Raw genomic sequence first — 15,716 nt, 5'->3', positions numbered from 1 at the left:
GATTCAATCATTAGGATGAAGTGGAAATATTGTAGAAGAAAATCTGAAGGGAAAAAAACATGTCACTGCCCAGAAATCAAATTATAGCAATGTATTTAGGATTAGTGCATCTGTAGAGTTAAACACGCAACAGCTCTCACATGAGGGGAAGTACTTCTGGGAAGTGTCCCTCCCTCTTCCCGAATATTACTGCGCAACAGAAGAACAATTGTGTGGATTCAGCTTTTCTTTTTACATAAACTAGCAGGTAAGCCATTAAATATTTGGTTTCGTTAAAGCAGTTACATATATTGAGTTCAACCAGTCTATTTATTTCCACTTCGACTCTCAAACAATCTCTTCAAGCTCTGTGTGTCCATAACGTTTTTAGAGGAAGACTGAACCCACAGGGAGGTTGGTAAACGTCCTGGTAACATTTTTAGACGGAGACGGTGTTTTCTTTTCAATAATGATGTATTTAATAACGTTGAGGTTCCTCGGGCTATGTGTGTTTCGGTGATAATAGTAACCATGCTATATGGCGAATGTCGACCGGAAACGTTAGAGTCCCTCTCTCAAAAATAGAGAATTATAAGCGTTTACACGAGATGTTTACACAAGCAAAACTCTACACGTCTTCCATAAGCATTTTCGGCATTATAATTACCAACTGCACAAATTACAGCCTCCATGGTCACCAGTTAACACGGTCTCGTGACAAACCGAAACACACCCGGAAGTAAACAGACTTGACAAGCTACCTTTCAGTGTTGAAACTGTGATATCGAACAACATTGGTGTATTTGTCAGAACAACTTAACTGGCTGTTATGCAGTAAATATGTATTGTGTCTTAACTGTTTTATCGAAAAAAATAACCACATGGAATTGCTTGACCCAAACATAGTCAGTGGTACCAAACGACGCCCCATGGTGGCAGAGTGCCGTTATTACAAGAAAATGCCAAAACGACGGAGTTAACTCGCATTTCCTCACGTCTTTGTCCTAAAATTAGTACGAGGGAAATGCGCACTTCTCCAATGTCAGTTTTATGTTATCTGCTACCACGTTTAGAAAAATTTGAAACTTTCATGGTTACTGTGGTGGAATTTTCATATCGCTTTATGCCTTTCCTTTGTTAATTCTCTAAATTGCCTTTATATGTGTCCCAATAATACCTGTATTTGCCTTAAAGTTATCTGTACATAGAGACAGTGTTTTTTCTAGTCTGGGTTGGATCCGATTCCCATGTTCTTATCTCCTTGAACACTGTTTCTCACATTGAGTTCCCAAGCTAAGCTGAACCAATTGGCTGATAGATAGACATAGCAAACCCAATCTCAAGAATACTAAATACTGAGCACACAGACTGGTCTGTTAGAACTGACTTTACACATTACACTGGGAACCATGTGTACTGTCTGTCATTTTCTCCTCGATCGAGCTATATAAACTATTTCAACTTAAGCCATCCAAGTCTCCTGAGTCTTCTTCATCAAGTGTCAAGATTCCTGAAATTTCCTCAACAATGTGGCGTCACGAACAGTATCAACAGTATCAAAATGATGGTGTTGTGTCATTTATTGAAATGACAATTGACATGAATATTAATTACTTTATGTCAAAGTTGTCAGTGTCCTTTCAACTGCGATTACTCAATACAAATGCATGCTCATGTTTAAGCTGTTATTTTGTTCAACCTTTCAAACACATTTCAAATGTATTTTCTTTTTTCCTTTTTTTCTTTCTTTTTTTTTTTGTAAATAATCTTTAAGAATGCTTAAGTGTGACAGGGCCTGATGCTTAGGTTTGGCTGCTCATAAAACTTTATTTATTTTTCTTTTTTTAAGGGTTAAAATCTCAGAAATTGTTTGAATTACTGAAAACCATTTATCATTAAACCTTTCAGTTTTCCCCTGTAGCTTTGCTGTAATTTTCTACTTTTTTTTTTTTAAAGATACAGTTCTGATAATAATCATAACATTGGTATATGGATGATTTTAATATGTACAGCTAAATATCTTACTACAGTAAATGGAATTAACGTTGTTGTATGTTCAAGTACCATGTACAGGGGCAAACAAAATGACCTTTAAGTAGGTCCAACTGAGAACTGTAAGATGGACTTTTGGAAAAAAAAAAAAAACTAAGGAGTAATATGGAAAATGTAAAAATGATTTTGTGTATTGTCTGTATTATTGTTGTTAAATGTGAAAGCATCTCCTAAATGAAATTTGTGTATGTGAATATATGTGTTAAGTTAACAAAAAAAAAAAGAACTCACCCTGATTAGAGTCAGCTATGGTTAACCAAATTGTGACACTTCCAATTAGTTAAAGCCTTAATCAATGGAGTTTTTTCCCCCTGAAATTGTCAATTTCATTAAAAATGTAGGTATTTTTGCTCAAATTTTGCTGGACACAAGCCCATTTTACAAATTGTCAATTTAAAACGAGATTTTAAGAAAGAGAAAAACAAACTATCTGAGAATAAGAAATCAGTCATCTTGTCAGTGTGAGACATTTTTGGATAAATAAGTCCATTAATCTTTAACAGACTGTTAGGGACTGCTCTTACATTCAGTAGCTTAAACTTTCCATGCATTGAAAGTTGATAATTTTTTATATCAAAGTGGAATTTTTCAATTTACTACCTTAAACCAGATATGAAATCAAAGCAAAGTCATTTTTGATGTGTATGTGGAGGGGTGGGGGTCTGATGTAATTCAGTGTCTGATGATTGAGTGTAAAAGATAAAATCACGCTTGTACATAAAGGTAGTGGCAGTATAGTGAGATTTAATGCACCACATTTCTGAGAAAGATACAGCATTACTAACCTAGATAATGGAGTAAATAAAGACATAAGTAAGTATAAATATTGGGGATCATCTACTATTCATTTTACAGTCAAAATATCATTAACAGCAGCTGTAACCTAATTCAACAATGTTAGTTCTTGTGTCTTTCAGTCTACAGGAGCAGGCATCAGGATGTCAGTGACCATGACCAAGACCGAGGGGGTCACTGTGCTCACTTTGACCTCTGACCCCCAGAGTGCTTTACCTCCAATTTGTCAACTCCTCAAAGGTCTTTGCTACAGCCCCGTGTGCTGCTCTGTGTCCCAACACCTGAAGAAGATCCAGGGAACTTCTCAGTCATCTCTGGGGGTGAGTTAACACCTTGTTTCTTTCAAGCTGCTTTGTGGAACTCCAGCTTTAACATTTGAATGAGTTAACTTGATTTATTCATTTTTTGTATTCTTAAATTATTATACTGATCACACTCAGCTCGTGTGCAAGCTTGGACTAAAACAGTTTTGCTCTACCTTGAAGAATAAAATCTGGTAAAAATGGTCATTTCTGTACAGGTGTTTGTTAATCATATAATGTTTCCCTTTCACAGGCAATGCAAATCATGATTGGTTTGCTGAACATCGGCCTTGGAGCGATCCTCGCAAGCTCAGGTGCTGGCTCTTGGTGGCAAATGGATGAAAGCAAGTTTCCATTTTGGTTGGGAGGACTGGTAAGTAAGCTAATGTTGCTTTTGTTTTTTATGTTTTGAAAAACTTAAAAAAAATACATATGTGTATATTTTATTTGTTTATGTGATTGTAAAAAATATATATAATTTTTTTTAACCTTTCTCTAGTTCATCCTCTTTGGTGCCGTGAACATTTGGTCTGAGAAATGTCCAAGTCCTTGTCTGGTGAGTCTTAAAGTTTTATAGCATACTTCTGTTATCATCAGATTTACAGTCAGCTAATTTAGATTTATCTGAAATGCAGCGGAGGAGGATTTTTTTTATTTTGTACTTTGATCTCTGAAACCAACTCCAAACTCCAAGCTGCTCCCTTGCACAGATGGACTCTGATGTATGTTCAAACCTTTTTAGGTCATCCTCAGTGTGTTTCTAAATGTTGCGGGAGTTGCTTTTGCCATCGCAGCCATCGTCCTCTACAGCATCAATATCGCACACATTCGGTTTTGGTGGCGCTGTCAACGTGATGATGACGATTACTACTATGGATACCACAGAGAACACCCCACACCATCTCCATCTCCTGAAGAGATGATGATGAGGCAGAAATGCCTGGAGGCCCAAGATCTGTCAAAGGTACGTGCAGAAACCTGTCTTCAGATGAATGAAATGAACATAGAAGCTGTGTAACAGAGGAAATAGAGAAAATACTTTTCAAATTATTTTTACGGAAAGATTTTTTCTTTAAAGTTGCTGTCAGAGATCATTACCTTCATATTCTCAAATTATCAAATGGAAACTCTCAAACTAGTTCTACAAAAGCATTGAAAACAGCTGATTTATCAAAAAAACAATGTCAAAATTTCTGGTTCATGATGAAGATGAGGTATTTCTTTATTCAGCCCACAATGGGGAAATTTATGAAGTTACACTAGCAAATAAAGTATAAAATGGAAACAATAAGAATACACTAAATAGAATTATATAGCAAGGAAGGACGATATACTGTTCTTGCGATTGGATTCTGTTACGATTTTTGGGGTTCTGATTTGATTTAAATTGTGATTCTTCGATATTCACAATTTTAAGTTTGCTTTTTTAACACCAGACCATGTGAAAAGGTTACATGATGATGATGATGATGATGTCTATAGACTTTATCAGGAGTCATGTTTTCCCATAAAATGCACATCATGAGAGTCAAAGAGAAACATTTCACCCTCTGCTGGAGAAAAGTGGTAACTTTTTTTTATAAACAAAGACTGAAATGAAGAATTTGAATTCGGGATTTATTTATTTATTTATTTTTAGACAAAGAAACATGATTGTGATATTGTTGAACTAAAACTTCAGATACATCAATTTTCAACTTTTTCTCCCACCCCTATTATATAGGAAGTGTAATCTAGAAAAAATATGTATGTTTCACACAGAGTTGAAAATATACATAAACTGAAATAGGAGGTGTGTACAGCTATTGCAAATTTCATTATAAAGTCTCACCAAAGCTGGAAGAAAAAACTTGTGATATCTCTGAGTGAGACGCCGCAGGCGAAGAAGCCTGTCACCGAACATGCTTTCAAGTGGTGCAAGAGTCTCCTGCAAGAGGTGGGACATGTTCTTCATCAGAGACGACAGCTTGGACAACATTTTCTTGTCAGTGGGCAGCCCAGGACTGAGCTGGCCTTCCTCATCAGTCTGTGAAGTCTCTTCCTGTCAACACCAGAGATGCTGCTGCCCCAAAGAAGAAAGTTGATGCCACCACAGAGTCAAAGAAGGACCTCAGAAGAGCCCCCTCCACACCAAAAGACCTGAGCCTCCTGAGCTGGAACAGTCTGCTTTGTCCATTCTTGTAAAGGGGATTTGACTTTTCAGACAAGACCAGGTTAATGTTAATGTGAACACCTAGGTATTTGTTAGATTTTACTATCTCTGTGTGTCTTCACTGGTATGGGATAGGCAAACATATTTCTTTGGAAGTCCACCACCAGCTTCTTGGTTTCCCTTGTGTTGAGCTGATGATGATTCTTCTGGCACCAAACTACAAAGTCCTGTGTCAGTTCTCTGTACTCCTTGTCCTTCCCGTGGGTGATGAGGCAAACAATATCAGTCGTCAGAGATCTTCTGCTTGTGGCAGCTCTCTGAGTGAAAAGTAAAGTCTGCAGTGTAGAGGGTGAACAAGAACTTGGAGGTGCCCTGTACTGCAGACAACCGTGTCAGACTGACACCTCACGAACTGCAGACTTTGGGCTCTATGCAAGGATCGCTTCCAGTAGAAACCAGTAGCCAGTGTAACCAGACCCTATACGTCTTTATGTGAATAGCTGCTCCAAATAGTTGCAGGTTGGAGTCATTCCAGCGAGCGGTGAATTGAGGACTTGGTCTCCGCATGCTCCACCCTCTTTGCTAATTTCAGGGCAGGAGAATTTTTTTAAGACATCAAAGCTTACACTGTTTCTCTCCTGTTTTTCCAGATGATCTTACAAAGCATCAATGCTGTGCTGATTGTCCTGGTAGTCCTGGAGCTCTGCATCACCATCAGCTCTGCTGTCCTTGGGATCAAAGCTCTGAGCTGCGGTGAGAAGAGAGAGAACAAGGTAAGGTCTCAAACAGCACAGTGAATAAAGTGCTCTGCTTTCTCTGTAAAGCAAGAGTTGTTTAAATGTAAATGTGTTCTGAATGCTGACTTTGATTTTTGACATGAATTTTGTCCCTGGGTCTTTAGCTCCTATAAATGTGAGATTCACTTATAAATAAACATTTTCTTTTCGTAGAGTCCTGGTGACTTGGAACACTACAAACCACTGCTGGAGGAAGTGACCAGTAATCCTGCAGCATAAATGAAAATCTCTGCTTTCTAGTGACCAGGAACTGAGTGCGTTCCAACGATTGATTGCTTTTACTGTTAGGTCACTTGAGACCACTTGGTACGATCTCTTCTCAAATTTGGGCTTTTTTTTTTCTCTAAGGGCTTCTCTAAGCATTTGCACTTCTACTTTTTAGCACTTGTACATTTAATGTGCACCAATTCTATGTCACTTTACAATCCAATCTGTTCAGCGTTGTTCCTGTTCAGTGGGATTTTCCATTGATTGTGATTTTAGGTCAGTAAAAAAGGGAGGTAGAGTATTGCGTTTTTATTTTTACATCGAGCCATGTACAAAAAAAGAATAAAATGATCAAAAGCTATGTGTTTCATTGAGTTTGTAGACCTGCTGTGTACTCTGTATGACACCTTAAAGTATAAGTTTGAATGGGAATCACTTACATTAACAGATTTTCCTTCCTTTTACCCACAAACCAAAACGGTAAGCTGAATTGCAGCATGATAATGACTCAGGGTAAACTCAAAACTCTTCAGTTGCAAACGCTGGTTGTTGTTGACATGCAGCAATTGTACCCAGTAATTTGGCTGCGGCTTTACTAGCATGATGTGATAGCACACTAGCACTGCCCTTAATACTGTGACCTGTCTTCTATGAGTATGAGTATGTACTCATCCAATAATTTTTATGCGTACCTTCGTTTTTTTTTTTTTTTTCAAACAGCTAACACTTTAAATGTTTCATGAAGAAACTGATGTTTCATATCAACATGGGCCCTGTACAAGGGCTTTCTCTATGGCAGTGGTTTGCAAAGTGAGGGGTCACAAAACACTAGGTTGCAAAGTGACTTCCAAAATTATTACAAAAACAATTTCATTTGCATTTTTTGTCCATTGTGTAAAATATAGACAAAATGTCACATATTATATAAAATCATGCATAAAACATTAATTAAAAAAAAAACTCAAGTTGTCCCCATAGTAATCAGATAAATCTTAGTATCTTGAGCCCTTTTTTCATTGTTATTCTTTGTTTTATTGTCAGAGGAGAAGGTTGCTAGTCTCCAGCACCTCTATTTTGCAGGTCATGAGATGAGAAGTCTGGGACAACAGACTGACACTTTGTGTAAAAGCACAACATGGTTTCTGTTTTATGTTTACAGATTTATTTATTTATTTTTTTAAAAGGAATCTTGATTTTGAATTCTTTGTGCTAAGAAAATGACACAAATTAATATTTGTACTGTAATTTGCCAACCTATCATAGCTACAGGCCATATTGTACTTTTTTGAAAGTCATAGCAACACCAAAGTTTTACTCAGCCTATTGTTCACACAAACTTTAAAGCTGAAAACTCTCAAAAATATAACCATTAGGTGAAGTGGAAAGATTGTAGGTGGAAATCTGAAGGGACAACAACCTGTCACTTCCCAGAAATTCAATGGAGGCGCTTTAAACACGTAGAAAAGAAGAAAGGCTTTCAGCTCCCACAGGAGGGGCAGTACTTCTGGGAAGAGGATAGTTTTCTCCCTCCCTCTTTCTGACGTTAATTATGCAACAGAAGAACAATCGTCTGGACTCAGCTGTCTATATTACAGATACTAGCAGGTAAGCTTTTTAATGTTTTATTTTGTTGAAACAGTTACATACTTCGAGCTCAACCAGTTTAATGCTGTTATTTATCCATACGTCGACACGGAAACGATCTCTTAAAGCATTACGTATCCGTAACGTAATCTGAACCCATATGGAGGTGGGTAAACATCATGACAACATTTTAAGGCAGAGATTGTGTGTGTTCTCATTTTAATAATAATTACATTTTATCATGTGACGTTGGAGTTTTGCTGTGGGGGTTTCGGTTACTGTCTTTGGTGTTGAAACTGTGGTACTAAAGTCTTAATATCGAACAACACGGTTGTGTTTATCAGAACATCGTTACTGGGTGTTATTTCGTGAATATGTCTTGTGTCTGAACTGTATAAACCAGGGGTCTGCAACCTTTACTTTCAAAAGAGCCGTTTTCCTCAGCTCACCTGGATGAACGTCATTCGGGAGCCGCAAAGTCTACTTCATCTTCAATTAAGACAAAAAAGTGTATAATCAGGTGAATAATTATCCAAACAAGAAGTTTTTGTGTTTATAAATTTGTACATGTGATTTCTTAGTTTTTTTTTACTTTTATTAATTAATTAATTTAATTAATTTAATTTATTTTTTAATAAATTTACAAATTTTAAGAAAAAAGAAAGGAATTTGTAGTGTCATAGATTTTATCAATTTTGCAAAATTTGGAAATTGTAAAAAAGATAAAACATTTTCAAAATAAGAAATGAATTTAAGAAATATGCAAAATTTCAAAGAAATTGATAAAATGTCATAAATTTGCAAAAAAAAAAAAAACCTAAATAATGCAATTTCAAAACTTTGCTTGATTTCTAAAAATTGTAGACTTTCTAAAGTTGCAAAAATTAGGGCTTTATATATAAAAAAAAATCAGAAATCTGCAAAATCTTTTAAAAATGTGGAATTCTTTTTCTTAATTTTTAAAAATGTCAAAAAATTAAAAAAAAAAACTTAAAAATTAAAGCTTTGTTTCAAGAGGTGATGCATTTTTAGTCCAAATTTTATATAATAATAATTATAATATATATTATTATGATTTTACTTAGTGTCTGTGTTGTTATCATTAAAATATTAAAAGCTCTTTATTTTAATAATATTTTTAAAGCCTCAAGGAGCCACTGCAAAGGAGTCAAAGAGCCGCATGAGGCTCCAGAGCCACAGTTTGCAGACCCCTGGTATAAACGAAAATTAACTACATCACCAGTTTGCATGTGGCACCCCTAGTGGCTGCTTTTGAGTGACTGTGCTGATAATTAATTAAATATTGTTAAAACCATCAGGTTAAGCTGCATTCTCTTAAATAACAGTGTTTTTTTCTCTTAGAATCGTTATTTTCTAATTAAAGTCTTTGATTCACCTTTTTTTTTAATCTGTCAATACCACATATGTAGAAACGTTAAACTGTAGGTACTGCATATGTTCCAATCTCAGCAGCTGTATCCTGATTCAACAGAGTTCACTCTTATCTCTCTCAGTCCCCAGGAGCAGGCAGCAGGATGTCAGTGACCATGACCAAGACAGAGGGGGTCAGTGTGCACGCTTTGACCTCTGACCCCCAGAGTGCTTTACTTTGCTACAGCCCCGTGTGCTGCTCTGTGTCCCAGCACCTGAAGAAGATCTATGGGTCTTCCCAGTCAGTTCTTGGGGTGAGTTAACATTTGTCCCTTTAAGCTGCTTTTTGACACTCCAACTTTGAAATGTGATAAGTTAACTTGATGTATTACTTTTTTTTATTCTTTTTTTTTTTTTTTACTTATCCCACTCAGCTCTTGGGTAAGCTGGAATGCCTCTCTAAGTTGCACCTTAATTTTTTGGGTTCATATTAGCAGCAGTAGCAGTATCCTCTGCACAACATTATTGGTCTTTAATTTCCTTTAAGTATAAAATCTGGTAAAAACTGTAATTTCTGTAGGTTTATGTTAATCATATGTTTCCCTTTCACAGGCATTGCAAATTATGATTGGTTTGCTGAACATTGGTTTAGGAGCGATCCTCATAAGCGTAGGTGATAGCTCTGGGTGGCGATTGAATGAAAGCATGTGTCCATTTTGGTTGGGAGGACTGGTAAGCAAGCTAATGTTGCTTTTGTATTTTATATTTTGAAAACTAAGATAAAAAGAACACAAAACAGAATTTCTAATAAAAATGTAAACTTACCACCTATGAGGTTGTATAAATGCAATATAAATTAGATCTTTTTAACCTTTCTCTAGTTCATCCTTTTTGGTGCCGTGAACATTTGGTCTGAGAAACATCCAAGTCCTTGTCTGGTGAGTCTTTAAGTTTTATAACATCCTTCTGTAATCATCAGATTAACAGTCAGCTGTTATTCACATTAATGTAACAAGCAACAGCGGATTATATCTATTTTGTATTTTGAACTTGATGTAACCCTAAATCTAACACCAACCACTGAACTGCTCCTCTGCAGAGATGGAAACTGATCTATGGTCAAACCTTTTTTTTTAGCTCATCCTCAATGCCATTTTTAGTCTTCTAGGAGTTGGTTTCGCCATCGCAGCCATCGTACTGTACGTCATGAATATTGATGGAATTTTGGTTTGGTTGGACTGTATACCTTATGAATACTATGGAATCAGACAACACACCACGCCAGCTCCGTCTCCTGAGGAGATGATGATGAGGCAGAAATGCCAGGAGATGGAAAAACTGACACAGGTATGTGCAGAAACTTGTCCTCTAAGAAATGAACCTAAAGGTTGTATGACAGAGAAAGGGAGATGGAGACTGTTTTAATTGTTTTCACAGAAAGATGTAGTCTTTAAAATTTCTGTCAGAAATAATTACCTACTAAATAATTGGTTGCTACTTGGACTTCATGCTCCAAATAGTTGCAGGCTGAGATAATTCCAGTGGGCGGTGCATTGAGGATTTAGGGCGCGTCTCAAAGTGATAAACTCAAGCCTCCTCTATCCTCTCTCCGCCGCGGCACCGGAAGTACTTTCTTAGTTGCCATTTTGAAGGCTGTCCCAAAGGGATAATTGTGCTTGGAGGAGAGAGGAGTGAGAAGGAGCTATGATCAAGGAAACAGGAAAGCAGGCTTTGCAGAAGTCTTTTCACTGACAGGCACGCCCCTATATGGAATATCACTCCCTGATTGGACGCTGCAGCAGCTCAGACTTTTCTACATGAAATGTCATAAACCCAACAGAGTTTAATGAGAGAGAAAAGACGGAGCTGAATACAGGCACAGAGGATCGTTCAGAAACAGAGCTGGGATTAAAAAGGGTTTGTTGTGAGGTTTATTGCACAAAATAAGGAACAAAGCCGTCATGAAATCAACATAACAGAGGATCAATACTGAAATCTTAAATCTAATAGATATCTTCCTGAGACACAATAAACCAGGTTATATTATTAATAGCTGTGACTTTAACGCGTTAATTAGATTAATTAATTACACCACGCATCAACGCGTTATAAAAATCAACGCAAGCTTAACTCATGGGCTGCCAGCCATTTCAGAGCTTCTTGAACGATCTTTCAAGACCCAAATAATAATGTTTTCTATGACCATGTAAACACCAAAGTTACTTAAGAAGAGTTGACTCTCTTCTTCTATGTCTTTCTTCCTGTTTCTGGTCCAAAAAATAGAAATATCAAACTTTTTTGATCATGTTCATCTCGGGTGCTCCATCCTTTGATCCTCTCCATGATCTCAGTCGTCTTTTCTCACGGAGGCGCCGCTCTTTCTCTCTGAACTACCGTGACACATCTTTGTGTCAGCGTGAGCTGCCTGAACTTTTCTGACTCGCAGCGTCTCTCTGTGTCTCTGTCATCTCACATTTCTCCTCATATCCATGCTGAGCTCTCGTCCAAAGAGCGCACCGCTCTCACCCACAGTAGTATACGAGCAGGATTTTGATCCCTTCGCTGAAAAATATAATTTACTTCTATAGACGCAGTAAACAGTAATCAAATGCCAATGGCAGTGAACATTTTAATCAATATTGTCCAGATGAAAAAAAAAGGATTTACAAATCTTCTCTTTTTCGTTTATTCATTCGATTTGTCATGCACTAAAATTTTACAATGCCCTAGAATTCAAGTTCTTTATGTGGGGACCTTAAGCAGATATAAGATTAAAATGTGATTAATTAGATTAATTAATTACAAACCCTGTAAATAATTAGATTATTTTTTAATCTGTCCACAAAAAAACATCTTCTAACCAAAATAAACAGGATTTTGTTGTTTAAACTTGTGTATTAGAATATTCATTGATTTAGTCTTCTACAAAATCTGTTTGAATTGAAAAGTGTTGCTTCTGATGTTGAATATTGATGTGATTAAAATGTGATTAATTACGATAAATTAATTACAAATTGCATAATTAATTTGATTAATTTTTTTAATCAAGTTCCACCACTAATTATTAAGTTTAAGTGTTCATGATTAGATGTGCTCTAGATAAAGGTCAAACTAGAAAAGCACTCAGAGAGCGCAGACCTTTGCCAAGCATATTGTGATTCTCACATCACACTTCAGTCCTACTTTAATGTTATACTCCTTTTCAGCAGACTGTCTGGTACAATTTGGTGTTAGTTGCAGGTTTGTACGATAATTTATTACTTGACAGTGTGGAAAATTATGATGACCCAGTATATATTTAATATTCTGGATCTTAGTATCCAGAATATTACCAGGATCTGGATCATACTTTTACATGTGTCAGAAATTATTGTGATCTTCAATCCTTTTGCAAAGTAATCACACCATTTATCGTGGAGCTATATACACATATGGGGAAAACGGCCCTATCTCACAATGATAAAGAAACCTGTTAAAAAACAGTTCTTCCTTATCCCAATTTGAACAGTTCCTGAAAAATTCTTCAAGGTCCGTTTGTTCCTTTTTGAGTTATGTTGTTCACAGACAGAGACGGAGATAAACTATAACACCCTTAGACTGTTGTTGATGAAGCCCCTGCTCCGCCACTTTGCTAATCCAGAGCTAGGGAAGAGGGGTTTAAGTTTTTAAGGCCAACACTGTTTCTCTCCTGTTCTTCCAGATGATCTTACAAAGCATCAGTGCTGTGCTGATTGTCCTGGCAGCCCTGGAGCTCTGCGTCACCATCAGCTCTGCCGTCCTTGGGATCAAAGCTCTGTGCTGCAGTGAGAAGAGAAAGGGCAAGGTAGGGTCTCAAACAGCACAGTGAAGGCTAACGGCTGAAATACACCGGATGCGTCTGCAGTGCATCTCCATTCTGTTACAGCAAACAGATCAAATAAGTTTCATTCAAATCAATGTGTCAACTTGCACAGGATCCACTCTGTTGCAGTACGTCTCTGTGGCTGGTCTGTCTATTCATGACAGACGCAGAGCTGTGACGCATAAATTCAGCATAGGGAATTTCAAGCGGGACAGGAAGTCATGACCGGAAACTACCTAAAAACACCCAGTGACTTTCAAAATAAAACAGACCGTGTCAAAATCGGTTTGTATTTAGCTTGACTACAATAAACGAACATAATGAGCGAAGCCAGACCAGGAGTCGACAGGTTTGAGGTTTTACAGCTGAACATGAATGAGGAGAGACTTATCAATGGAGTGGGAAGTGCGGGAACTCATCAGTCTCGTGACTTGCAACCAGCTTGTTGGACTGACCCAAGGGGAAACATCCGGTCAGTAAAAATGAAGCCTATGGGAAAGTGCTAAAAATTGCTGTTCGTCAAGAATCCGCTTGAGGCTGACTGCAGAGAGACTGGAAGTCATGTACACACCCAGCCATAAAAACAGACTTTTACAGCATTAAAAAGCATATTTACAGCCTGGTTCAGAAAAAAACAGCTTGGGTATAAAGCGCCAATTTCACTATCAGCACACACTGTACGGTGAGTTAATTTTTTTCTATCTCTGCGGTTTAAAAGATTTTAGGATTGTTTGATTTTCCAGTCAGAGGCACAGCTTAGGTCACGTGACTGCCGGGCACCCTGTTGCTGCTCGAAGAAAAACTCACAGCCGGTGTCATGGCGAATGTGGCTCCGTCCACAGATTGGCTTCATTTCACGGTTTCAGGAACAGACAGGTGGCATCATGGAGGCTATGTCCATGTTTTTTACAGTCCATGGACTGAACACGCAGCCGGTGTGAGTTGACAGACAAATTCAAGACGCAGCACAACAAAGTTGCAGTGCAGCCGTATCTGGTGTATTTCAGGCCTAAATGAACATGCTAACATTTTTAACATGAATTTTGTCCCTGTGTCTTTGGCTCCTAAAAGTGAGATTCACTTATAAATAAACATGTTCTTTTTTCAGAGTCCTGATGACCAGGGATACTACAAACCACTGCTGGAGGAAGTGACCAGTAATCCTGCTGCATAAATGAAAATCTCTGCTTTGCATTGACCAGGAACTGAGTGCTTTCAAACAACTGATTGCTTTTACTGTTCGGTCACTTGAAACCATTTGGTACGATCTCTTCTCGCACTTGAGCTTTTTTTCTTTAGGGGCTTCTCAAAGTGTTTGCACTTCTACTTTTTTAGCACTTGTACATATTATGTGCCCCAGTTGTATGTCACTTTGCAGTCCACACTGTTAAGCTATGTTTCTGTTCAGTGGGAATTTGCTATTGATTGTGATTTTAGGTCAATATCTTTTTAGCTAAAGGGAGGTAAAGTATTGTGTTTTTTATTTTTATATCAAGCCATGTAAAAAAATAAGAATAAAAATGATAAAAAGCCATCCGTTTAATTTATGTTACTGTGTACTTTTTATGACACCTTAAGGTATACGTTTTAATCTGACTCACTTACATTAACAGATTTTCTTTCCTTTTTACCCACCAACTACTACAGTAGCAGAATTGCAGCATGACAATAATTCAGGGTTAAGTCAATTTATTTTATCTTTATTTAACCAGGTAAAAGACCCATTGAGGTCAAGACCTCTTTTACATGGGCGACCTGGCCAAGAGAGGCAGCAACACATGTCACAGTAGACAAAACAGAGTACAGATTCAAATCTCTCAATCGCAAACCCTGATTGTTTTTGTCATTGCAGAAGTTCAACACTTTGTGCTGTGGCTGTACGAGCATTTTGTGATCTGTCTTCTGAGAACATCTGAATATATACTTGTCCTACTTATTTTCATATGCAACTTTTTTACAAAAAAGTTGCATATGAAAACAGAAAATTACAGACATGAAGCCAGCTCCTCTTAAAATGTTGCACAACTAAACTGAAACATTTCACATCAGCATGGGCCCTGTAGAAAGGCTTTCTCTAAGACAGTGGTTTGCAAAGTGAGGGGTCACAAAACACTGGCTTGCAAAATGCTTTCCAAAATAAATAAAATAAAACTGGCATTTTTTTTTCCATTCTTGTGAAATATAAACAAAATGTCACATTTTATATCAAACCATGCAAACATTAATTTAAGAAACTGGACGTTATCTTCTTTTGATCACGATACTCTTGGGCTTAATCATAGTAGAATGAGAAAATTAAAATTAGTTTTGACTTATAAATTTAATTTGCTAATGCTCACTATTTACTTTATTTGTTGTTTGATGATTAAATGCTTGGTGACTTAGAGATTCCCACAGCTCTGTGCAATGAAGACCATCTCACACATATGCATTACACAAAGGTCAGCATCTCTGCTCTCCCACAACCGTTCCTGAAGAAGTGTTCTGGGTTTGGGGGGCCTAGATATACAATTCATTGGACTGTAACTGGAAGGGTAGACATTTATCTGGCAGATAGAAGGATAGCTTCTTTCTCCAGAGGTCTCTCCAACCTTGTTTAAACTTTCACCCACTCCCCAAGCTCCATGCTCTTATTT

At 37.2% G+C, this 15,716-nt stretch overlaps 1 protein-coding gene and 1 long non-coding RNA gene across 2 annotated transcripts; both read left to right on the top strand.

Moving 5' to 3' along the window:
- The first annotated feature begins 126 nt into the window (after positions 1-126).
- LOC141800160 (transmembrane protein 176A-like) lies at positions 127-6,653 on the top strand. The gene is made up of 7 exons (XM_074682564.1): positions 127-247; positions 2,949-3,146; positions 3,382-3,501; positions 3,628-3,684; positions 3,871-4,092; positions 5,931-6,053; positions 6,231-6,653. Exons 2-7 carry the CDS (start codon positions 2,970-2,972, stop codon positions 6,294-6,296), a joined length of 765 nt encoding a protein of 254 aa, XP_074538665.1. The 5' UTR covers positions 127-247; positions 2,949-2,969; the 3' UTR covers positions 6,297-6,653.
- A 2,743-nt stretch (positions 6,654-9,396) lies between these two features.
- LOC141800239 (uncharacterized) lies at positions 9,397-10,179 on the top strand. Its single transcript, XR_012599308.1, has 3 exons — positions 9,397-9,553; positions 9,852-9,971; positions 10,121-10,179. It is a non-coding gene; the product is annotated as an uncharacterized LOC141800239 (long non-coding RNA).
- Positions 10,180-15,716: the final 5,537 nt, after the last annotated feature.

Source organism: Halichoeres trimaculatus, unplaced genomic scaffold, assembly GCF_033239565.1.
Source record: "Halichoeres trimaculatus isolate MK-OKI-2021-1 unplaced genomic scaffold, fHalTri1.1 fHalTri1_scaffold_12, whole genome shotgun sequence".
NCBI classification, from domain to species: domain Eukaryota; kingdom Metazoa; phylum Chordata; class Actinopteri; order Labriformes; family Labridae; genus Halichoeres; species Halichoeres trimaculatus.
The sequence above is the reverse complement of the archived record's forward strand: the minus strand, read 5'-3'. Positions and strand labels throughout refer to the sequence as shown.

What these genes read in the sequence shown, in the direction of transcription:
- LOC141800160 (XM_074682564.1), top strand. Translation starts at nt 2,970, where the DNA reads ATGTCAGTGACCATGACCAAGACCGAGGGGGTCACTGTGCTCACTTTG. An exon ending in CTTCTCAGTCATCTCTGGGG is followed by an intron (nt 3,147 to 3,381) that starts GTGAGTTAACAC and finishes TCCCTTTCACAG; the next exon opens with GCAATGCAAATCATGATTGG. An exon ending in GTGAGAAGAGAGAGAACAAG is followed by an intron (nt 6,054 to 6,230) that starts GTAAGGTCTCAA and finishes TTCTTTTCGTAG; the next exon opens with AGTCCTGGTGACTTGGAACA.